The sequence below is a fragment of the Rosa chinensis genome, chromosome 7 (genome assembly GCF_002994745.2).
Source record: "Rosa chinensis cultivar Old Blush chromosome 7, RchiOBHm-V2, whole genome shotgun sequence".
In the NCBI taxonomy this organism is placed as follows: Eukaryota; Viridiplantae; Streptophyta; class Magnoliopsida; order Rosales; family Rosaceae; genus Rosa; species Rosa chinensis.
In genome coordinates, this window is record NC_037094.1 from 48,576,194 (window position 1) to 48,601,783 (window position 25,590).

The 25,590-nt window shown below is 40.1% G+C and overlaps 2 protein-coding genes and 1 pseudogene across 5 annotated transcripts; 2 read left to right on the forward strand and 1 right to left on the reverse strand.

Annotated features, from left to right (window-relative positions):
* The first annotated feature begins 11,177 nt into the window (after positions 1 to 11,177).
* Positions 11,178 to 13,748, forward strand: LOC121050504 (increased DNA methylation 1-like). 4 transcript variants are annotated; one of them, XM_040510602.1, is made up of 2 exons: positions 11,178 to 12,146; positions 12,430 to 12,612. In XM_040510602.1, exons 1-2 carry the CDS (start codon positions 11,512 to 11,514, stop codon positions 12,485 to 12,487), a joined length of 693 nt encoding a protein of 230 aa, XP_040366536.1. In that variant the 5' UTR covers positions 11,178 to 11,511; the 3' UTR covers positions 12,488 to 12,612. The 4 variants fall into 4 exon arrangements, with proteins under 4 accessions (XP_040366536.1, XP_040366535.1, XP_040366538.1 ...); XM_040510601.1 differs by having other exon boundaries at positions 12,444 to 12,611; XM_040510604.1 differs by lacking the exon at positions 12,430 to 12,612 and adding an exon at positions 13,444 to 13,748 and having other exon boundaries at positions 11,180 to 12,146.
* LOC112178060 lies at positions 13,454 to 14,676 on the forward strand (annotated as a pseudogene).
* An 8,562-nt stretch (positions 14,677 to 23,238) lies between these two features.
* LOC112178061 (GTP-binding protein SAR1B) lies at positions 23,239 to 24,151 on the reverse strand. The gene is made up of 2 exons (XM_024316275.2): positions 23,891 to 24,151; positions 23,239 to 23,418 (listed from the first exon to the last, which is right to left on the reverse strand). The coding sequence occupies exons 1-2, from the start codon at positions 24,017 to 24,019 to the stop codon at positions 23,239 to 23,241; spliced, it is 309 nt and encodes a 102-aa protein (XP_024172043.1). The 5' UTR covers positions 24,020 to 24,151.
* Between the last annotated feature and the right edge of the window lie 1,439 nt (positions 24,152 to 25,590).

The window sequence follows — 25,590 nt, forward strand, 5'->3', positions numbered from 1 at the left end:
AAGTAGCCCAAATAAAATAACAAGACCAGGAGGTGTTTTAGCAAGCAAGAGCCACGTAAGTCTTAACCATGCTTACTAATCACATCAAATTATTTGTTTTAAAACTAATAGATAAAACAAAACATAGACAAACTAAAAGTATAATAAGGTAAGATCAAATTACCAATCCAGGTAACAAAAACTCACCCAAAAGAAAAACTCTTTAAAATGAAATTTCTCAAATTTTTTTTTTTTTTTTACTTTTGTAGTAGCTCTAAGAGTCAAAGATTTACCTGTAAAATCCTAAAAGCTACCAATGTCTAGTAGAAGCCTCTATTTGGGTGGGAACGTGAATACATATACATAAGATCAAAAGAAAAACCTTCCAACCTCATACAAAAAGAAAAAAGGAAAAACAAAAAAACAAAAAACTATAACAACAATACCATTTGTGCAGCTGGATACTTGAAAGATGTTCTTGTTGAAATGTATAATCTCATGTTGAAATAAATGTAACTTCCGATTAGTGATGGCATAGCTATAAGGTTAAGCAAGACACATAAAAGTCATTCATAGACATCAGTTGTTTGCATGAGCAAGGGACTGTATACCTGAAACGAGCATATGGGAAAAAGTATGAAAAGTTCAATCCTAAGTATGACATGCTATTTTTCAGCAAAACAGAAATAAAAAAAGAAGTTAAATTTCCACATACTCACCAAAAGAAAAACCAAATCTAGAGAGGTATTACACCACCAACCCCATAGCATGAAAATCTTAACCTTCTACTCAACATTTACAATAACAGCATAACATTCTCAATTGATCTTTTCATTCAAATGCACCTTGCAACCCGTCAAAAAGAGCATAGATCAAATTAACCAACCACAAATACACTCCTTGTTAATACAAAGACTGCAATTTAACCTAATCTATTCCCTAAAGTTAATTTTTTTAGTAGCAAATCTAAGAACTTAAGCAATAAATCCTTGATTTTGAGATAGAATTGGAATTGATATAGGGAAAATTAGAGGTTACCAAATGTCTTCGGGGAAGCCATATTTGATGAGCTCCTCATTCTAGAACTTGTTGAGGTCTATGAAGACAGTGAAATCGCTGTCCTTTGAAGTAGAACACCATCTTGTTCTTCTTCATGGCTTTGGGGCTTTGGAAACTGGTGCAACCATAGAGAGCACTGTGAGGAGCTATGAAACAAAGACAATGAAGTTCTTCACAAAATTTAAAACCCAAAGTGGATTTGAGCACCAAACAAATAAAGACAATGAAGAAGAGCAATGAAATCCCAAATTTAACTCACCAATCGAAAGGATTTGAGCACCAATCCCTAAGCCCGTGAAATCCCATTTCCTCATCCTTCAACTCGAACCCAACTCTATTGGTGATTATAACTCAATCTCCCTTTTCAGCAGAACAAAAAAACCCCAAATCTAACAAAACTCGAACCCTAATCGAGTAGAACCCAACTCGATTGGTGAGAACCCAATCCCCCTTTTCAGCATAACGAAAACCCAAATTGAACCCTAATCTAGACTTGAAAGATGGTGAAGAAAAGCTCTTGTTTTTTTTTCTCAGACATGAAAAACGGCCACTTTGTTTGAGTGTGTCCCCGAGTTGGCTAAGACTTTTAAGGCATTAAGCATTAATTTTTTTTTTAACTTACTCAAACAACATATAGATACATTTACGTTGTCTGAATTGCTAGATAGCTGAGGGAACAAAAGATGGAAATTTCCCGCATGTGTAATCAAAATGTCAGTTTTAGCGCTTAGGCTAGGCATTTCTCATTCACACAACAAAAATAATTCATAATGTTGTAGGAAATTGCAAGCATGACAAACCATTGAAGCCGAATTTGCTCCTTTTCTTTTGGGGGGGGGGGGGGGGGGGGGGGGGGGTCAATGAATACCATTTTGGAGACTTCTCCAAATTTGGCCTTATATTTGCACAACGGCACACAAAAAACCATTGTATGATGATTTGCAAGTATACTCCTATAACACAAGTAACTAAACTGTTGTAGAATTTAGTGGCATCTAGGGTACAATTTGGAGCCAAATTTGAGTCAATTTAGGAGGGAAATCTACCGCAATTTTTTTTTTTTGATTTACACAACAGATTATTCTTGTAACCATTGTGCAATGATCTTCTAAATAAAAACTTTAGAATTTTAACCACCTTACAGAACGTAAGTTTAGTAAACATGTTGTCTGATGTACTTTCCTTCATCACATAACACTTTTTTTTTTTTTGTTGTTGTGCAAAAAGTGTAGTATGTTAAGGTTTTTGGCATAGTGCGGAGAGTCAGGCGTCCTTGGCCATCTTCGGTAAGTGGTGGGACCAGGTGGTGCCTTCTCCGACGATGGGCGGTGGAGCAGCTATCAGAGCCGCGATCAAGGTTGATGCCCAAAGTACCCTGGTGGGCGTGGGCCTCTATTCTGTTGGGTTGCTCAACTGGGATTTAGGCTGGGCCTTCCTTCTTGGGGCCGGGCAGCTGGTGAATGAGTCCTAAGTTGTTAAGGTTCGCATTTGGGATCCGGGAGACTGTTTTTGGGCCCTAAACTTATCTGCATGTTGGAATTGCTTCTTTGGTTACTTAGGTAGAAGATTGCTCTCTATTCAGCGCTTTATTTTGCATGGAGTAGGCAAGGTCGGTCATACTACCGGCGGTTACATTGATAGAAGGTTACCCTCTATTCGACGTATATCTTTGCGTACCATACTGTTGGTACCGTTTTACATAGCTCAGACTTTGTCTGGTGCCTCATCAAATGCTTAATTGCATCCATTTGTATCCTTGCTAGGTTTTATTTCCGATGCTTTGTTGCATCTAGTACTTCTGTTGTTATTTTCTGTTGTTATTTTATATTTTGATGTACCTTCTACATCTATAAGTTGTAATTCTTCTTTTGTTTATTATTAATAAAATGGTTGACTATTACTCTAAAAAAAAAAAAATAGTTTCTATTATCTCATACCTATTTATTTGATCGATTTATTTCATTTATACAAGAAAATGGTGATACTCTATCTACTAACACTTTTATTGATTCTCAACAAAACTTTTATTGGTGGTCAATAAAATTCTAGTAGGGGTCAACAAACCTCCTAAGACTTTCAAAATCAAGAAGGTCTTCATTTTTCACTAATTATTGATCCTTGTAGATACCTCTACTAGCAAGGCTAGTTTGCTACCTCACCAAGCATAAACAACACCCTCATGGGATCCAACCACCACTTGCATCTTGTAGCCCTATGCTCAAGCTACGCTACGGTATCCGGAAGTCGCAAATCTGTCGTCGGGAAGCCACCTTTCCGGCCTTGCCAACATGCCCTCACAAATAGACTTTCTACACTAGAATAGTTATCTTTGCTTGTCCCACATCGAAAACCATGTAAAGGAGATGGCTTCCTTCACCTATAAAAGGAATGCCTCCTCCCACAACTAAAACTTAATCCGATTACATCTCTTGTAATCTTGTTAGGCCGCAAGGCTCGACACACTAGTACACATTCAAGTGGACGTAGTTTCCCGCTAAGGCGGGAAGCGAACCACTATACATCTTGTGTCAATCTCTCTCTCTCTCTCTCTCTTACTTATCGTTAATTAGATCCCCACGGATCCAAACATTAACATTGGCGCCGTCTGTGGGAAGCCAACACAAAAGCTTTGTCACGTACCATGAACTTCGGTAAACATCAAATTAGGGCAAGTCAACGCCCAACTCAAAGGTCAACGCTGACCTACACAAAAAAAAAATATATATATTTTTAGGTGCCAAATTGCTCTGGACACCCAGAGATCTTCTCTGGACACCATTCCATCTTAGATCATCACTTCTGCGCTTGCTCCTCCGCTGGCACCATCTCCGCTCGATCAGCGACAACCCAGTCCGCCAGGAGCCACCGCTCAGCTCTCCTCCGCTAGCAAGCTCCAACGCTACACACCACCAATAGCCGTCAACGGCAACGAGCTCCGCTGAACATCCTCAATTCACCGCCAAATTTCTGCCAGCGGTACCACCACTCAGCGGCACTTGTTCCGCTCATATCCGTCAGCAGAAGAGCCAGACTTCAGTCAGCTTCTGATCTTCAGTCGGCGTCAGCGGAAGAGCTCCAGTCAGTGGCACTTTTCGGCTCATCTCCGTCAGCGGAGAAACTAAGTTCCAGTCAGCGGCAAAGCAGGCTTCTGAGATTCAAACCTCCGCTGAGTAGGTAAGCAACCACCGCTAGCAGCTCTGCTTTCCATGCACCGCTGGCCAAACACTCCGCTCCGCCGAGCCACGCCGCTGAACAGTCTTCACCAAGCACAAGGTCTCCGCTGTGCACTAAGTCTCAGTCGAGCATCAATTCCCCGCTGAGCGTCAACTCTCCGCTGAACACCAAGTCAGCTACACAAAGCTCCGCTACCGCTGGACAACCTCCACTCCGCCAGCAAAACCTCCGCTGAACTTCTCCACCGCTGGTCTTCCTCCGCCTAACTTCACCCCTGGACTGCACCACCGGGCAGCCTCCGCTGGACTGCACCACCGGGCTTCACTGCTGAACACACACCGCCACAACCCACCGCCGGCCATGTCCCGCTTGTCCCCTCCGCTGGATTTCACCGCTCAGACACTTCGCTGAGCTTCTCCGCTGAGGCACCACCGCTGGCCATACTCTTCAATCCTCTTGGCCAAGCTTCAATCCTTGGCGGAGCTTCATTTTCCATAGCGGTGTTTCAATTTTCATGCCGTAGTTTCAACCTCTAGACACCCATTCTGCTCTAGGAAACTGCTCTGGACACCCATTCTGCTCGACAGATTTTCTTGGCGGAGCTTCACGCTCCAGGATCATCAATCGGTCACTCTCCAAAATCTACCTAACGGAGCTTCACCCTCCTCGACTTATGGATACCAGTCCGCTCATAGTGATGCAGCAACCAGTTTTCTTCTTGACCCCATCACCTAATTGCAGCGGTCAAACCATCAACAATCAGGGCTTTAGCTCACTGCAAAGATAAGTTTTCGAAACTTGCTTAATTAAAAGTTCAAACAAGCTCTCGGCATCTCGATGGCAGACATATATGATTATATAAAATGGGTTTATGCTTAAACCATGATTGTGCATCTATTCTAATATACGTGCTCACAAGCATTCCATTATTATATACTGTACACTTGCAAAGGAGATTACCGCTGAAACATTACTCGTCATGTTTCAATTGAATACACAGCTTGCTGCACTCTAACTTAGCACCACATATAAGCATTGAGTATACACTTGTCTGCTAAAGCTTCTTTTGCCATCTTCATTTATCCACTTATTGAGATAAATATATGTGTACAGCTGAGAACACCACAAGCCTCTATTCTACACAGCTAAACTATTATTTGTCAACACAATGCATAGCTTTAATGCCACTATCAAATAGCATGACGTGATATACTTGACACTTAATCTACCCATGCAAATACCACATATATTTATACTTCACATATGCTCCTCATGCACAATTAGCTGCATGTTCCATGCATGTTCAAAACTACAAGCCTTTAATTTTTAAGCATGCTGGACTTGCTGAAAACTCCATGTTTCTTTGAGGACATGTGTCTATTGCTTATCTCAATCATTAATTACATGGCTATCATGTTAGGCATCAGTGTCAAGTAAACAAGACACATATGTGGTTTGCTGCGATACATGTATGTTTCTTATATGACACAACTAATGCATCTGATAGATAATTGCATGTGCTGTGCAAAAAGTCTATGACAAGTTGTCAGCATGTTTATACTTTACTTATATCCATAAGGCTATCAAGATGAACATAAGCATCCATGTCTTAGTTCTCTTACCGATGTGAACCCCTTATTGATTATAACGCCATGCATCATGTGATAATTACTAGCAAATTCATGTTCCAATCTTGCTATGACTGGCAAGAGCTAGCAAAGTTTTTGAGTACTTATGCAATAGTAAATTCAAGCTTCACACTTGTTTTACATCTCTTGTGCGAAGGTCACACTTTCACAAGTCTATAGGTCATAGTGTTTTCAAACATAATCTTATATGTTGTTCCGCCAAGTCCAAATTTAGAGACGCATATGGTAGATGTACACATTCATGCTACACTTAGCTTAAATTGATACGGTACTTTGTTCATCTTATCAAAGTACATATGCAAATTGCTAATGTCGATTTTACAAATCCGCATACTAATCATCTATTTTTTGCAAGGAAATTCAACTATTTCTATTGAGCATTCAACCGCAACTAGGAGTTGACGGACATTATCGGAGTACTTTATCCACCATAAGCAATGGACCATCACGCTCGGCCAAACTCCGCTAGCCTCCAAATCGGCATAAGATAAGTCACTATATCTTATCTTTTATGCTCTTGCACTTAGAGCCTTTGCCATGACTATACATGTCTCCATGACCCTTAAGCATGCCTACAAAATGTTATTAGCAACTTTACTACAAGTACATGCTACACACATACATGCTTAAATTCAATTACTTGTGACATGCAGCTAGAAGCTTGTGACACTTACGACTTAATTAAAACATGCTCGGATAAACGACTTGTTCGGGTTACGACTCGCTTGGGTATCGAGTATGGCCACGACTTGCGCTTAGGCCACGCCTCGCATGCTCGCACAACGCCTACACACTCAACTGCACCCAACTTGCTCGATCATGTCCAACATGCTTTACTTAAGCCCCAAGTTCACAAACGCTTCATACGATGTCACCGGGACTACTCCCACAAATTTACTTCGGACACCCATTACACTTGCCACTATCTATTTGTGAGTGTTATATGGCCATAAGATCCACATATACAACTACCAATATTTTACATATTCATACACATTAATGGAATATTGAGTTCTTCTACCATTTGTTGTTCGCAACAAAACGAATTCTTTTCGCATTCCATTAATACGAGCGGTAACCAATACAACAAGCATTCTACATATGCGCGTTTTTGTCTCATTGTGTAGGTTAAAGGAGTCCCTTCTTGCTTACGGAGCTCGGGGACTTGTAGGGGCTAGGTGCCTCTCGGACATTGTTTATGCTTGATGACTTCATGATTATAACTCCCCAACCAAGAAGCTCCTCTTACTCGGGGACTTCGGGGACTTGTAGATACCTCTACTAGCAAGGCTACTTTGCTACCTCACCAAGCATAAACAACACCCTCATGGGATCCAAACACCACTTGCATCTTGTAGCCCTATGCTCAAGCTACGCTACGGTATCCGGAAGTCCAAATCCGTCGCCGGGAAGCCACCTTTCCGGCCTTGCCAACATGCCCTCACAAATAGAATTTCTACACTAGAATAGTTATCTTTGCTTGTCCCACATTGAAAACCATGTAAAGGAGATGACTTCCTTCACCTATAAAAGGAATGCCTCCTCCCACAACTAAAACTTAATCCGATTACATCTCTTGTAATCTTGTTAGGCCGCAAGGCTCGACACACTAGTACACATTCAAGTGGACGTAGTTTCCCGCTAAGGCGGGAAGCGAACCACTATACATCTTGTGTCAATCTCTCTCTCTCTCTCTCTCTCTCTTACTTATCGTTAATTAGATCCCCACGGATCCAAACATTAACAATCCTCAATAATACTTTTATTGGGGGACAATAAAAGTTTTTTTGGAGGTCAATAAACCTCCTAGAACTTTATGAGATCTCCGTTGACCTCTAGTGACCTCCGACGACTTGCAAGGGCCAGTAAGCGTCCAGCAACCTCCGGCAAGGTTCTGGCAAATTCTGATGAGGTTATGGTCAAGTTTCGATAAACTCTCCAGTGACCTCACAGCCCCACCCCCCCCCCCCCCCCCCCCCAAAAAAAAAAAAAAAAAAAAAAGAGCTCAATTGGGTTTTAGGGAACAAAAATTAATTATCTTATGGATAATAGGGAAATCCATAAGTTTGGTAGGATAAGGAAGATTTTAGGGTATTTGGACATTTGCCCTACTTATTAGTACAAGTTTTTTTTGGATTAAATACTTGTTATTCCTCAAGCTTTTGCCTGAAAAACAGCTTAGTTCCTCGCCTTTCAAATTAAACTGAATAGTCCTTATTCTCTCTAATTCCCAACAGATCCAAAACAGGTCTAAAATGACTATTCTACCCCCAAGATCCTTTTTTTTTTCTCTCTATTTTTTTTCTCTTTTTATTTTATTTTTGGCTGGTTCTCTCTCTCTCTCTCTCTCTCCAAGCCAGTATCCGACCTCGAGTTTATCCACTCGATCCACCGCACTCACTACCACTCTGCAGCGCTTGGTGGGCCCCCTCCACCCCTCATGGAGGCTCCGCCGCCACAATTCCATCTCCACCTCCGTCGTCCCCACTAAGCTCAACCACCTCTCCCCCTCCTCCTCCTCATCCTCCACCACTCCCACCAATAAGCCACCTCACTATCATCATCCAACATATTACGAATGATCAGAAACACCCAGATCTGATCAAACAATAACAACACACAACCCAGATCATAAACACCTAGAAACAACCCAGATCCTAAACCCCCAGAAACACCCAAGTCGTTGACGTACTGATCAAGATCGAGAGGGAAGGAGAGGAGCGGGTCTCTGGGTTTGAGATTCGAATACGAAACGGATATGTTGAAGACCCACCAAATTATATCTAGCAATTCACGAGGTCCACCGCCACGAAGCTCGACCCTAAACCCGAACCCGGGTCCTCCACGCTCTGGAGCCCTAAGAACCCGCCGGCGTCTCCGACAACCTCATCGTCCGACGTGATGATAAAAGCCAGCCGTCCAGCCGATCGAGGAGGGATTCAAATTGCTGATGGAGAACGTGAAGAATGTGGAGAAGCTATCTGAAAACGGAGTGGAGGGTTGCTTGAAGCGGATGATCTTAGAGTACAGCACTCTGCCGGCGCCGGAGTTGCATTCTGATAGAGGAAGACGAAGACCCATTTAGTGGTGGGTTCTGGAGAGTTGAAGAAGAAGATGAAGATGAGAATGTAAGAGATTGAGAGTAGTGAGGAGGACAAGATCAATCTGTGGAGAGGGAGAGAGAGAAAAGCAGAAAAAAAAAATAAAAAAATAGAGAGAAATTAAAAAAAGAGAGAGAAAAAAATATAAAAAGGATTTTGGGGGTAGAATAGTCATTTTAGACATGTTTTGGACCTATTGTGTGAGAATTAGAGAGAATAAGGACTATCCATTTTAATTTGAAAGGTTAGGAACTAAACTGTTTTTTAGGAAAAAGTTTGCGGAATAACAAGTATTTAATCCTTTTTTTATAAAAAAAAAAAAAAAAAAAACAACTGGCGGATATTCATATGCCAAAACACTTTGCCAGCTGCCCAGAGATTTTCATGGGTGAGAGGTTTTTATTAATCATACCCTTCATCATTTGCAAGTCTTCAGTTTTCCTCTGCAATTCACTTTTGATACATGTCGTTAATAACACTATTAACCTTATGCCATTATTCGTATTTCAAAGGGCAGTTTGGTAATTTCAACCCCCCCCCCCCCCAATGGAACATAACTTCTTTCGCCACTAAACCCAACCATATTAAATTGAGTCACTAATCCTCCATATCCCTCACACTTTCTCTTCCTCTTTCATTTCAAAATCTAAAAATTTTAAAGTTTTTAACTGCTATGAAATTTTGAGGCTTCTCAACCGCCGCATTTGCCTACCAAATCTAGCCACATCCAATTGATTCAATATACAATTTTACATATGAACCTTGTCAAAATGTCATATTCTCTTATGGAAACTTCAATTTGGGGACGTGAGCTTCCAGATTACATACCTCGTGGCTTGATCAACAATATGATCTTTGTTGGGCAGTTTTTTCTTTGCAAAGTAAATGCTGTTGGGATAGAACAACCTAATTGAAATTGCTTCTCAATTTTCCAAACCCAAAAAACTCTTTAACTTCTCCCAAATTTCAACACTTTAATTCATCATCACGAGAACTTCCACCTCAAAACTACCAAATGACCAACTTGACCATTCCCAAAACCCCCAAATTTAGACCCTCTCTAACCACTCACTACAATTGCAAAGACGGGCTCCAGAGTGTGTAAAGACCCTGGTTCAGGTTCCAGTTCAAGCTTCATGGCGGTGGAGACCCGCTCCTCTCCTTCCCTCTTGATCTTGATCAATACGTCAACGACTCCACGTATGTCAGCTTTCCTGATGTTGTCGAGTTATTACTTCCATCATCATCATCTCTCACACTACCCCTAACTTTGACTCTCACACTCGGCTCTCCCATATTCTTCTTCTTCCTCCACCAAATTCGACACCTCCGCCATCCCTAGTTCAAAGCAGAACCCCATATCCACTATCTATGTTAATAATCTACTTCCAACCAAATCACAGCAAAACAAGAGCACATTATCAAAGCTACAAAACCAGAAGTAATCAACATTTTTTCTTCCCTAAGCTAGAATAGAAGCTAGAATTCTCATCAACATCAGGACTAAAATCTCTGTCAACATTTTCATCAAATTTTACCAAATTACGAGCCTTCTGATGGCACTACAACGAGGTCTTGGGCGGCGAGGAGGGAGCCAAGGAAGTTGTGGCAGCGGTGATGTGGTCCCAGTTGGCAGATTTCAGATTGGTAGAACCAGTGGTCGTGATAGGCGAGGATAAGGGAGCGAGCCTCCTCCTAGGTCTAGCAAGGGGGTAGGCGGCGGCAACGACGGTGGACATGGTTGGGTTGCCCTGACGCCCTCCCACGACTCCAGCACGCTCGAGATGAGGAAAATAGTAATCAGGGTAGTTTGGACATTTCGTCCAAACTGAAAGTCAAAAACTGAACAGTGGGCCATGCTTGTCGGTGCCAACTCGCCATATGATGTCACAATTGGAGTCAATTTTGAAATTTGGAATCGAGTAATGGAAATTGGAAGTGCAGGGATCATCTTGATTAAAAAAAAATCAGGGACCAAATTAATTTTAACCCTAAAATTTGAGGTACTAAACTAAATTTAGTCTTTTTTATCAACCCTACCTTTTGTCAGTCTTCAGTTTCCTCTATTCTTTGTTCCTAACTTTCTATGTTGTAATTCGATGGAGGCTAGATCGAAATGTTGTATTATTATTAATTAATTAATTATTATTATTATTTTTTTTTGGGAACATGAAGGGATCCTGATTTAAACGCAGTATTCGTTTCTAGTGGAGGGAGTGCCAGCTGTCATGATTTCGTGGGCAGCAAGCAGCAAAAGGCCACGTGTCAATAAGTGAGAAAGTATCCGTTGGAACCTGTTATATAAACCTGTACCTGCATTTGCTCTGTCTTCACTTTCTCTCCTCTACCTGCAAATCATTTATTTGTTTCTCTTGAATTTCTTTGTTTCTTCACTCTCTCTCTCTCTTTCTCTCTGTTCAACAAATTTCTCTTCTCTGATCAAACTTTCCGCTGAATTAAGCCCTAAGATCGAGACCCACATCGATCAAAAACCCTAATCGAGATCGACCCTAAGATCGATCAAAAACCCTAATCGAGATCGATCAATCATGAAGCGGAAGCGGGCCTTTACTATGGCATCGTCATGGTCGTCTACCGTGAAACCCTCGCGCGTTCCTGAAGAAGAATCAGTCCGGTGTTGGGAGAGCAAAACGGCGTCGTCAAACAGAACCCGACCCCAAATCCAATCCAGATCAAGAAGAGGATCGAAAACAAGAAACATCAATGATGTCTTAAAAGATGAAAGATCCAAGATTTATGGGATCAACCGGATTTTGGGGACACCCATTCCCGTGAGCAATAACCTGACATGGAGGCTTTTGAAATCTCACATGCGAATTGAATCTTTTTACTGCACCAAGCTCCACTCCGCTCTCAATGCCATCCACGAGTGTTTCGAGCCTTCCAAAGACCCCTACACCAACAGAGACATTGCTGAGGACATTGTCTTCGACTTGGAATCCAATTTCGAGTTGAATTTGAGAGGGTTTTACACTGTGGTTTTGGAGAGGAGGGATGATGATGATGGTCATGAGGAGATGGTCGGTGCCGCCACGGTGAGGATCAATAAGGGAGTGGCTGAAGTGCCACTCGTGGCGACTAGGCCTCAGTTTAGGAGACTTGGGATGTGCAGGATTTTGATGAATGAGCTCGAAAATCGGCTCATGGAATTCGGCATTGAGAGGTTAGTCTTGCCTTCTGCGCAAAGCGCACTCAATACATGGACTAGTAGTTCAATTGGGTTTTCAATGATGAGTGAGGCTGAGATATCAGAGCTCAGTGCTCATCATGAGTTCTTGGATTTTAAGGACACTGTCATGTGCCATAAAATACTCTTGAAGCACCCAATAGTGTCATTGTGATGTGGATGATTTGACAAACCTCGAGTTTCCTGATACTAAGAGTCTAAGACCATTCTTTGGTCTTGTTACCCTTTCCTCATCGATCCCACACTAACTTTTCGTTAGTTCCTGCCTTGCAGCGCCTCATTTTGGTCACCTTCTGGGTTCCTCTTTGGCTGTTTGAGTCAAAACTCCAACTCCTCTTTTCTCAGTACATATGAGATTTTCTTGTGTTTTTTGTTTTATTTTTATTCTTGAAATTTTAGTATTCAATAATGTCTCTGAAATTCCCCTGTTTACTTTTCTAACTTTTTATGATTTTCTGTTTTGCAGATAGCATAACCTGATATCTGCTTTGGCCGAATGTGTTCATGAATCTTTGTAGAATTAACATTCACAATGGTAGGGATGTTGCATATATGTTCCGTTGAACCCATTTTTTGAACAAGAATGTGTGCAAATCCTTTTTCTCTTCCTTAGACACTCGGATTTGAGATATTTTGTTTTCGCAAGTTGATAAGCTGTAGTTCATTTCGGCTAAATTGATGTCTATTATAGTCAATCCCTTTGTTAGTTAGAAGCAGGTGACTTGTTAAAGGTTCAATTGGTTGCAGATAGTGTAACCCGATATCTATTTTGGCGGAATGTGTTCATGAGTCTTTGTAGAATTTACATTCACAATGGTAAGGATGTTGCAAATATGTTCCACTGAACCCAGATCTTGAATAAGAATGCATGCAAATCATTTTTATGTTCGTTAGACACTTGGATTTGAGATATTTTGTGAGATGTCAACATGCTGCATTACTTTTACATCACTTTCTGATATGGACCATTGACACAGGACTACCTTAGGTTCTGTTATCGAAAACTAGCTAGTTGGTAAGAGTTTGCTTTACATCTTATTATTCAAAACAGCACTTACTACAAAACAATAGGAACCTCTGTTTTCACAAGTTGATAAGCTGTGGTTCGTTTCGGCTAAATATATCAATCCCTTTGGTTCTTTGAGTCAAAGTCCAACTCCACTTTTCTCATTAGATGAGAGTTTTTTTTTTTTTCCCTTGAAAGTTTAGTACTCAATAATTGCTTTGAAATTCCTGTTACTTTTCTAACTTTTCATGATTTTGTGTTTTGCAGATAGTGTAACATGATATCTCTTTTGGCAAAATGTGATCATGAAGTCTTTGTAGAATTGACACTCACAATGGTAGGCATGTTGCGTATATGTTCCATTGAACCCATATTTTGAACAAGAATGTGAGCAAGTCCTTTTTATGTTCATTGGACACTCGGATTTGAGATATTTTGTGACATGCCACCGTTCATGCTTAATGCTGCATTACTTTCACATCATTTCTGATAGACTATTGACACAGTACTACCTTAGGTTCACTTACCAAAAGCTAGTCGGTAAGAGTCTGCTTTACATCTTAGTACTTAAAACAGCGAAGTGGCCCTGCGGGACCCGCCTTTAAAGAAGGTTTACCAAAAAATTTTCGGCAGGGCCACTTCGGGTTCCAGGGTGGAATCCGGGGCGGACCCTGTCAGTATAGTAATCTATCTTTTGGTTTATTCTTTGTATGGAAGAGTGGTAATTAATGTATGTCGTATTAAGTTTCATACTCTAATTCTTATTGAGTGAATTACAATATATATTAATAGGATATCATGGTGGGTGGAACTGACACTACGGCAACAATAGGGGAATGGGTTCTGACTGAGCTGATGCAGCACCCAGAAGAAATGATAAGAGTTCAAGAAGAACTAACACAAATTGTGGGGTTGAACAACTTGGTTGAAGAGTTTCATTTGCCGAAATTACATCACTTAGATGCTGTGATCAAGGAGACATTTCGCTTGCACCCTCCAGTGCCCCTTCTTGTGCCCCGGCGTTCAAGCCAACCTACCATCATTGGTGGCTATTACATATAAAAAGGTTCCACTATTTTTCTCAATGCTTGGGCCATACACAGAGATCCAAGTGTTTGGGATGATCCCTTGGAATTTAGACCCCAGAGGTTCCTAAATCCAAGCAATAGCTTTGATTACCAGGGCAACAAATTTCAATTTCTTCCATTTGGTTCTGGGAGGAGAATATGTGCCGGGATTCCCTTAGCAGAGAGGATGATGTTCTATGTGTTGGCTTCATTCTTGCATTCGTTTGATTGGAAATTGCCTAATGACAAAAAGCTTGACGTTTCAGACAAATTTGGGATTGTGACAAAGAAAAACACTCCACTTATTGCTGTACCAACACCCAGGTTATCTAATTTGGAGCTCTATGCTTAAAAACATTTGCCTTGGTGCCAATGTTAAACATGCAGCAACTTATATTAGCTATAGGTGTTTCTGGTCCAACTGTTCCCTAATCCTTAAATGTTGTGTGCTTCGATATATATTGTAAGAATCAATGTTTTAAAACGCTGAGGCGTAGGCCGAGGCGTTTTTCGGTGAGCCTCAAGAAGGCGTTTGCCTTGAGGCATAAGGCGTAAGCCTTACGTATAAAACACCCATATTAATGTAATTATTACTCTTATATATATATATATATATATATATATATACCACATTAAGAGTAACTAAGAGAACATTATTAATTATCATTCACTTGTAATAAATACTAGAATATGATTCAACAAAGTCACCAACAGAAAATGAAGTAGGAGTCCTACCCTCATAGCCTCCACCTCAATATGAAAGGCAGCTCAAGAAAAAGGGAGTGCAATAGCAGCCAAACACACACGATTGGTATCTATGATGACAGCCCCAATTCCATCTTCACCAGTTTCTACGTCAAAAGCTACATTAGTGTTAAGCTTGAGTCTACCACTCGGAAGGAGTTGCCATTTAGTCTGAAGCCTGTTCTTCTTCTTCACCATAACTAGGTGGACACTATTGGTAATCAATCAGGAGCTTAGATGCCCATCTAGCAGTATTAAGAAAGTTGAAAGTCGACCCCCTCCATAACACACCAGTGCGTTCTGACCACTATGAAAGCATATAGAATAAGTCACTGTTCATGAGGGAGAACTTCACTAAAATGCAAAACCCATGCAGAGATAGAGCATGCATGGTGAGTACGTGCTTTAAGTTTTAGTGGGCCCAGGAACCAAAATTCCTCCACCTGCTTGCAATCTTTAAAGATATGTAACTCATCTTCAGCAAAATTGTGACAAAAAAAAACAAAAAAAATAAAATAAACTGGTATCTGTTTAAGGATATCTCTATCTCTATTTGTGTTTAATCCAAACTCTAGGTTACTTGACCTAGTGGTAATAGGGTTCAATTAGAAGAATCTAGAGATTCTCTTTCCTTGTATGATTCTATATCTATGCATTGTAATCCTCTATATAAATAGGCCCCTATTATCAATGAGATTACACAGCGATTATCTCTCAATTTCTGATTCCCTAAAACACGTTATCAGCACGAAGCCCTAACCCTGAAGCCCTAAATTCGTAGCCTTCAAATCCCAGAAACCGCCACCACCCACCTTGAAGGTTTCGACCCCAGGAGTCCAGAACCGGCGGCACCACCCCAAGAACCGGCCGGAAAAATACCGAACCGGCCCTCAAAAGTACCAGAAACCCCTCTACCCGATTTATGGCTTTTTCCTCCGCCTCTGACATCCGTACTCCATCACCTGCAGCACTTCAAACCCAGATTGCCGGAACTAGAAAAATAACCACCGGAACAGGCTTGAAAATCGACTAACCGGACACCAGAAGGTCATCCACGTTGAACCGCCGCCTGAAACCCCTCTGCCTCTGTCAGTCCACTACAAAAAAATGATTTTTTTGCGACAATAAGAAAGCGTCGGCAAAAAGGAAAAAAACGTCGCAAATACTCTTTTGCGACGGATTTGCGACGCTTGGTGAAGCGTTGGCAAAAATCGAGTCGCAAATACTTTTTCATTATATACAACGCATAATGGGGTGTCGCAAAAAACTTTTACGACGGATTTACGACGCTTCTTGGCCTGTCGCATATATTGACGTCGTAATCAATTTTGGTTAAAAACGACGCGTTAGGAAGCGTCCTAAATAGTATATGAGTTTTTACGACGCTTTTTCTCCCGTTGCAAATATTGTGACAAGAGAATAAAAAAAAAAATAGCGACAGCTAAGACTGTCGCAATTGAGCTTCTGGACTTTCACCTTATTATAATCAAAGAAGCTCTCCAACCAATTATTATATAATACCATTTACTTAAAACGAACATCATATAATGCCGAAAAGTGTTTATACAAAAGTATAGTCTCCGCACATAGAGTTTATAATCTTGAAACCAAAGCCTGCACATACAAATAGATTTGATTAGTATTGCCAAGTATATATTAGTTTATCTCATTTATTATTGCTATACAAAGTTGCAGATCTCTGATAGTTCATTTCCACAAGCATATAAGATCCACAGTTAGAACTACCAGAAAACTTGAATAAAAACAGTTTCTCATTAAAAGCATTAGGAAAAAACTATACCAGCAATACTTGAAGGGACTAGAAAAGTCAAGAACTCAGGAATTCTCTTAATCATTGAGAAGAATCTGAACCTGCAACAAATACTTTATGCTATTGCAGGTAACATTAGCATCTCCAATATTGTCTTGCATATGCAACAATTTACTTTCTAATCAACTTCCAAGTTACAGAATCCGAAGAGCACTTTGACTTGGCTGTTTCAAATATAAACAATAAAGCTAATAGTCACAACAGCTTTGCATACATAAATGTCAACACAATTGTATATTGAACAGCCAGTGATAACAAAACATTGACAAGGCATTAATGTGGTCATATTCACTCATTCACATTGACAAGGGGTTAATACAATAGAGTTACTAAAACCAATGAAGTTTAAAAGTGTCCAGAACTAACTCCTACAATTGCTCAAGAGACTCTATGAAGCATAGGAACGCATTGAACGGTTCAGGAAGTAAACCTTTGTCCCACGACCATGATCAACATGTACACTATTGGGTTATTTATTCATATACAGACCAACAATATTCAAGTAGAAATAAAAGTTAAATTAAATAAACTAAAAAAGATGAAATAGATCAAAAATTCTGAACATATATGGAGTTGCTAAAGAGTAGTTCTCATCCAACCAAGTCTAAACTAGATTTTTAAGACCAAATATTACCTAAAAGAAAAGAAAGTCGAGTTTGTTTACCTCAAAAGAAGACGCCACCTATTTACAAAAACTGTGGGTTATAGCTTTTCCTGAAGGGTAAGAAGCAAAACAATGTTGTATTATCAGACAAATGATTGGTTTCATAAGAATGTCAAATTTATGAGGTTTATAGTGGTAAGAATTAATCAGAACATTTCAAGGGATGCTTTGGAATAAACCTAAATAGCTAAAACTAAATAACTTCAGAGAGAAAACGTGCAAAAGCTCAGACTGATATTAGGGATGAGATACCTGAAAGAAAAGTGCACCTCTTTCACCTACTAAGTTACAATTGGCAGCGTTCCCAAGTGAAATATTTGTTATCCTATAATGTTCTTCACAAAAAGACAGAACACAATACAAACCAAGATAAACGGGGGAAAAATCATCAATGGAATTAGGAACCAAAACTCATACAGACTAGAAATTGGTATAGAATATAGAGTTAGATTGTTTAATAAACTCTTATTTGAATTAATGGTCCTACAAACATGCTAATCCTTTGCACCATTACTATGAACAGATATATAAGAAATCCATAGGGAAAGCATAGAATTTTGATATATATATATATATATATATATGTATGTGTTTACATCATCATTTATACGGGCCACTGAAACTACAAGCCCTTTGAAAAATAACATGACTAAAATTATAACTCATAAGAGATTCTTCAAAGTCAGAGATTATATGGGCTTACCTAGCATAGAGCACAAGCAAAACCATTGAAAACCATAGTGAAATCTGCTATTTGCTTAGTCGGAAGAGAAGAAATCTGAACCATATCTGGTTGAACAGAATCACCAATCAGAGTTTCATGAAAGCAATTGCAGATGAGATCGATGCTTTTTGGTGGAAACTTTAACTCCTACCAGAAAACACAACAAACAGACACCAACCATTCAGATTCGGAGTTTCATGGGCGTCGTTTCTCTAATAACGAACAATTCAGTTCCTACTCTCCATCAACACCCCAAAAAAAAATTCCGATCATAATCCAGTAGCCGTCGAATGACCCACATAACAGTTTTCTTTGCAACCCTATTGGAGAGAAGACGCCGATTTTCCTTTCTAAGAAGAAATCGTGTATTCGTGTAACTGTGAAAAAGTAAACTTAAAAAAGAAAAAAATAAAAATAAAAGCTGGACTATTTAATTGCGACATACGATGCGACAAATGCAACTGCGTATCGTAATTAGATACAGCGGTAAGGTTTAGCGCGTAATATTTTAGTGATTATGAAAATTTTAATAGTTTTTATGACGGCCACATTATCATGTCACAATTAGATGTCACAAAAGGCCAATATTTTTGTAGTGGTCCAATCCAGAAAAAGAAACAAGCCCAGCCCAAGCAACAGAGCAGCCCTAAGCCCAGAAGCAAAGGACCAGCCCACGACCCAGAAGGAAGAAACCGGCCCGAAGCTAACCAGTCAACCCTCTCACGTCAGCACCGATCTGCCACGTCAGCGCCGCACTGCCACGTCAGCACCTCCGATCAATGGCCAGTCAACACCGGTCAACACTTTTCCGACCACTTTCCGGCGACATTTTTCCGACCAACTTTTCTGTCAAGTTTTCCGGCCATTTTTTATTTAAGTAATTTTTTCTAAAAGTTTCCGTTTTTGAAGTTTTTTTTAAATTTCTTCTTCTTTTCTTGGGGACTTCCAACATCCCTTCTTCTACCCCCTTTTCTTCTTCATAGGGGAGACCAAAAGCCGAACTGTGGGGGTTCGTGCTCACTCCAAGCTTGGAGCTTGTAGAGTCCTCCAAACTTAGAGTTTATTGAGAAGAAAACGATCGACCACATACATCGTTGTTTCGATCTAATCCAAAACCCCTCTTGGAATCAGATTTTCTTGGAAGCAACTGCGCTCAGAAAATTCTTAATTTCTTGGAAGCAACTACGCTCATAAATTTAATAGTTTTTCGTGGTAGCCTTTTTCGCTCCGAAACTAACCTTAAGCTTGTGTTGTTTTTCAAGATGAGTAACCTGAACAAGTTGAACTTCGTTCCACTAGAGACAACTGGCGCAGGATACCATAGATGTGTCCGAGATGTGCGCCAACATCTTAAGGCTGATGGACTTCTGGGAGCCATCCAAGAACCTAGTCAGAACGTGCTCTCCATTGAGCAAGCTACTGCTTTTGAAGCAAAACAAGCTAAAGCCATAATTCTCATGATAAGGCACATGAATGACGCGCTCCAAAATGAATACCTCAATGAGGAAGACCCAAGAAAGCTATGGGTAGAACTTGAGTAGCGATTTGGCAACGTTCGTGACTCCCTGCTTCCTGATTTAGAAGTGTGATGGCATAGCCTCCGCTTTTGTGATTTCAAGTTTGTGCTTGATTATAACTCGGAAGCTCTTCGTATTAAGTCTTTGATGGAGTTTTGTGGCCAAGCCATAACTGATACCATGTTGATCGAGAAGACTCTCTCTACCTTCCCTGTCTCTGCACTGATGATTTCAAAGAATTATCGGATTGATGTAAATGCAAGACGTATCACAAGGTTTCATGAGCTCATTGGCGCCATGAACGTAGCTGAAAAGCATGCAATATTCTTGTGAAGAACTATAATGCTAGACCCGTGGGAACTAAGCCTATTGTCGCGCCCCCAATGAAGGACGCAAGGAGCGAAATCCTAAGAGTAGGGACAATTATGGAAATTCTGGTCCATATGTTCGCCCTAAAAAGGAAGGTAATCACCAAGAGAGGTGTGCACGGAACCGTGGAGGTCAACGTGTGAAGAGAGAGAGAGGCGAAGACTCCGACCATGGTGGTAACGCCACCAAGAGCATAGGTCGTCCAAATTGCGCCCCAATGGCACCTCGATCAAGGGAGCCTGACCATAATGTTGTTTGTTTTCGATGTGGATCAACTGAACATTGGGCCAAAGCATGTACAACACCCTAGAATGTTGCAAACGCATACAAGACGTATCGTGAAGCAAGAGAAGCAAATTACATGGAACAAGCTCAGTTAAAAACTTGAAAGCATCCTCCTTCGAGTAACTCAGCTCAGTGGGTAAGCCAAGATATTTATCATGTTTTTCAACTCTCTGCACTCCCAAAACTTCTGCCAGCCCTTCTTGCAAGCCCGTTTTTCCAAGTTTATCTGCTGCCCTGTCAACCTTTCATAAAAAAGGAACATATCGCACAAGAACACACACTCATTATAACCTGATTTGAATAAGATGAATGAGTCATCTGTGAAAAAAAGGTGGCTAATTGGAGGTGCCCTCTTACACACTTTCACACCTTGTAAATCATTGTTCTTCTCAGCCAAAACCAGAAGCCGCGATAGAAACTCAGTGCACAGTAGGAATAGGTAAGGGGAGATGGCGTCCCCCTGCCTGAGGCCCCTTGAAGGTTCTATGTTCCCAACTACCTCACCATTCACCATGAAAGAGTACGTCACCGTCTTAACACATCTCATGATCCATGTTATCCATTCCCCACAAAACCCTAACTGCACCAACATAGCTTCAAGGAATGCCCATTCGACTCTATCGTAGGCTTTGCTCATATCCAACTTCAAGGCACTATAACCCATATGCCCTCTTCTTCTTCGTTTAAGGCAATGTGAAATCTCAAAAGCCAGTAGGGAATTATCCGAAATTAATCTCCCCGGTACAAACACACTTTGATAAGGAGATATAATGCCATCAAGCAGGGGTTTCAACCTATTTGCCAATACCTTGGAGCCAATCTTGTATATTACATTACATAGGCTGATAGGCGTCAATTGATGCACACATATAACCTTGTGAGTAGATTATAAAATGTTTTAGTTTTCACACATAAGTCTGTCTTTAATGTTTTTTCACACGGATATCCGTGGTTATTGTTGCTGCATAAATTCTTATGGACCCAACCATACTTATTTCACACCGTTATCTATTTGAATTCGTATTTCACACTGATATTTGTGACTATTAAAAATCTATGTCAATTAAATATGTGTGAGTTGTTTGTTTTGCTAGTAGTGACACCCTTTGTCAACACCAATTTGGTTGGTAGAATACCTCTATACAATCTCCAAAGAAACAACCTGATTTTCCATGCCTTCCAAATTTGGTTGGTAGGTAGAACCCGTGCCTTCTAAAGGCTCAGCCAATATCCACCTCTTTGTGCATTACTAGAAGTAGAAGCATGATTCATTAAGTCGTCAGCAAGTCTAATGGTATGATAACCACTCTTCACACTATAAAGCTCTTTTTCATCGAAATGCCATATACATTTGTTAGTTGGAGCACGGGTAGGGAATGCTAGCAATAATACTCACTTCAGTCTCAGTGAACAATTCTTTGATAAAAGACAGTGGCCGCTTGTTTTGTTCTTGGTCAATTAAGTCCTATATATACAAGCAATGCCTCGAGTCCAACAATGGGCAACAAAAATGGCTTGAAATTATAGAAATATAGTGTAATGGGAGCCAAGGATCCTCCCACACACTTATCGAGGCACCATTGCCCACCCGATACTGCAATCCCCTTCATTGAATATCTTGACCTTTCAAAATACTACACCAAGCAAAAGAAACATCCCCACGAATAGAAGCATGCATAAAATTAGAATCGGGAAAATACCTTGCTTTAAGTAGTCGAGTAAAAAGAGACTGTGGATTCTAAACAAGTCTCCAACCTTGCTTAGCTAGGAGTGCAAGGTTAAACTGGTGCATATTTCAAAATCCCATACCACCGTCAGACTTAACAGGACACAATCTTTCCCACGCAAGCCAATGTATCTTCTTATCCTCTTCCGCAGATCCCCACCAAAACTTTGCCATCAAAGTATGCATCTCATTACACAGATGAATTGGAATCTTGAAGCAACTCATAATATGTTGGAATGGATTGAGCCACCGCCTTTATAAGAATTTCTTTTCCCACAACAGTAAAAGTCTTCTCACACCACCATTTGGTTATCTTTTTAATTCTCTCATTCAAGAAATTAAAAGCCGCATTTTGGGAAAAATTAATCTCAATAGGGAGGCCGAGATACTTCTCATGCTTCTTAACCATACTCAATTGTAACATGGTAGCAATATCATCTTGTTTGTCTCACCTCACATTCTTGCTAAAGTTGATACTACTCTTTTGGTAGTTAACGAGTTGACAAGATATCCTTTCATACTCTCCAAGAATTTCTTTCAACACAAAGGTGTCCTCAAATTCTTCTTTAAAGAAAGGGTTAAATACTGTTTAGTACCCTGTAGTTTAGATCCAAAATCAATTCAGTTCCTGAACTTTCAATTTCATCAAAAATACCCTCACACTATAATTTCTCATCCAATAGACCCCTCCGTCATAATTCCGTCAAATAGAGCCGTTAAGTAGCTGATGTGGCATGCCAACTTGGCACTGGTGGGGCCCACATGGCAGGCAAAATTCTAAAATTCTAGAATAAAATTTCAGAATTTTTTTTTATGACAATTGTAGAAAATTTGAAATAACAAATTCTGGGTTACAAAGCAGTGACATAGATTTTTTTTTTTTTTAACACAGGTTCAATAACAATTTGACTCAACAAACTGCCTAAGCAACATTGACAAAATGTCGAGCTTGCAAAACCCAATGTAATCGCAACCTAGTTTTAATTGTCAGTAGCCAACAACCAAGAATGAAATCACATCGATTCCATTCCTCATTCTAATAAACACATATTCATGGTAAGCATACAGGAAACTAACTACACAAGGCACTGCTCTGAACTTTGAATAACCAATTCACAGTAATGTATTGAGAGAGTCACTTAAAACCATCGTAGGCATCCACAAGGTACACCACAACATCTACCTTTGCGTAGGAATCCTTCCAGACCTTGCAAGCAATCTGATGACCTCCCAAATCAAAGGCCTTGAACTTGATTTTGCCAATTCTCAACTCCTCGGATGTGGGATATTGCGTAGGTTGATGCTGCACCAGCCTCTGAAACCAAAACAATAAAGCTCAAATTATATCACACAAATAACAATCTATTTCCAAATAAATTAGCATCCTAAAACACACATGTAAGTATAATCCATCCTAAACACTGAACATTTTGGGCATAAACTCAAATCTTTAACTAGGTGGATTAGGATTGTTTTTCTTGTATTCTGAGCTGCGGACTAAGCTGTTTGTTTTGATTAATTGCTGGTGCCGAAGAGATAAGTTTAGAGTTGGCCTAGTTATTAGTTTTCTGGTGCTCTCTACTTTTATGCTTTGGAGTATGAATCAGTTTCTGCTTCAAGCTCCCAACAGTTTGTAAAGCTATTTAGTTTTTAGCATAAAAATTACAGATCTGTAAATCTACCTTAACTTCCAATTCATCTCAAACATAAAAGAAGAATCTAATCTATGTATTGAAATTGAAGTAAAGGAAAAAATGGAATAGGAATAAGGGGATGGGGGGGCTGACCTCATCTTTGAGCATGTGAAGCAAGGTGGTCTTGCCAGCATTATTGAGTGCTAGGAATAAGATCTTGGCCTCCTTCTGCCACATACCGAGGGAAGCGAGCACACCGTACAACCAGTCAAACAGAAACATGATGACGTACGCGGATCAGAATGGAATGGATCGGATCGGAGCCTTATCGGATTGCACCGTGCAAGGCCTCCGATGACAAGCCCTCATCTCTGCAATTCTGGGAAATTAAAAATTGCAAAAACCTAGAATCAATCCTCATGGCTACATCCATACATCGATGAAGTCCCGGTGACTCGAGAGAATACCCAAACTCAAGATTCCGATTCTGATTGTGATAGCCTCATCTCCGAATCGAATTCCTGTTCTTCTAAATAAATCGAAGTTGATCAGGATTTCGAGTCTAATTGCTAATCGGAGTTGCCGGTTTTCGATCCATTTGGGGCTTTCACTACAAACGAAATGATGACTAGAGTGGTGGGTATGGAGCGTGAGACTTACGAAGAGCTTTCTTTCCAGTATGGGAGCGGCCGACGGAGAAACCAGAGTGGTGAGATTGGTTGGTTCGGTAGATCTAAGGATGAGATTGCTGAGAAACCGAGAAGAGAGAGAGAGAGAGAGAGAGAATCTGAATTTCTGCAATTTTGTCACAAAAAAAAAATTCTGAAATTTTATTTTGGAATTTTTTCTACCAAGTTGGCATGCCATATCAGCTACTTAATGGTTCCATTTGACGGAATCATGACGGAAGGGTCTATTGGATGAGAAATGATAGTGTGAGGGTGTTTTTGATGAAATTGAAAAATCAGGGACTGAATTGATTTTGAACCCAAACCACATGGTACTAAACAGTATTTAGCCCTTAAAGAAAATTAATGAATCATCAGCGAAAAATAAATGGGAAATATAAGGTGCACATGTACAAATCCGAGTCCCATGCAAAAGATCATCACTTTTCTCCCTCATGATAAGTCTGGAAAGAACTTCCGCCCAAAGTAAGAACAGATATGGCGAAATGGAATTGTCTTGTCTCAGACCCCTAGAAGGAACAAGATTTCCTCTTAGAACCCCATTAAGCACAAAAGAATAGGAGACCATGCTGACACAACACATTATCCAGTGAACCCAATTAGGAGAGAAATCAAAATTGAGCAAGACACATTCTAGGAAGCTCCATTCAACCGATCGTAAGCTTACTCATTTCAAGCTTCAAAGCCCAAAGCCATTATTACCCTTCTCCTTCGTTTCATTTTTTTCTTTGTTGTAAAAGGTGTATGCCCATTTTCAAATCCCTTTTCTATTAAGGATTTTTTTTCTTTGCTATCTTCTTTTGTGTTATAAAAGGTGTAAGCACATTTGTTATTTTTCACCTCAAGCCTCAAAATCTCAAATCCAGCCCTGTAAACCTCAAAATCTCAAATCCGATTATGTAAGACGAAGGTCGTGAGTTTAATTCAAGGAAGACTAACTTTTGTGGTTCTCAGCTGATGATGTAATAAAAAAAATAACAATGCACATATCCGACAATATAAGTTAAAAAAATATATTGACATGTGAAGCAAAACATTTTTTTTCAAAAGAGCAAAAGAAGGCCAAGTACTAGCTATCGTTGCCACTTTAGGGGGAGGGCCCCGATAACTTGTAGATCCATACACAAAATAAACACAAACACAACACAACTGCATATTCAAATT

Excerpts from the sequence above, each read along its gene's own strand:
- LOC121050504 (XM_040510601.1), top strand. The coding sequence starts at position 11,512 with ATGAAGCGGAAGCGGGCCTTTACTATGGCATCGTCATGGTCGTCTACC. Across the intron at positions 12,147-12,443 it reads ATGGAATTCGGCATTGAGAG|CGCCTCATTTTGGTCACCTT; the intron begins GTTAGTCTTGCC and ends CCTGCCTTGCAG.
- LOC112178061 (XM_024316275.2), bottom strand. The coding sequence starts at position 24,019 with ATGTTTCTGTTTGACTGGTTGTACGGTGTGCTCGCTTCCCTCGGTATG. Across the intron at positions 23,419-23,890 it reads TTCACATGCTCAAAGATGAG|AGGCTGGTGCAGCATCAACC; the intron begins GTCAGCCCCCCC and ends TTTTGGTTTCAG.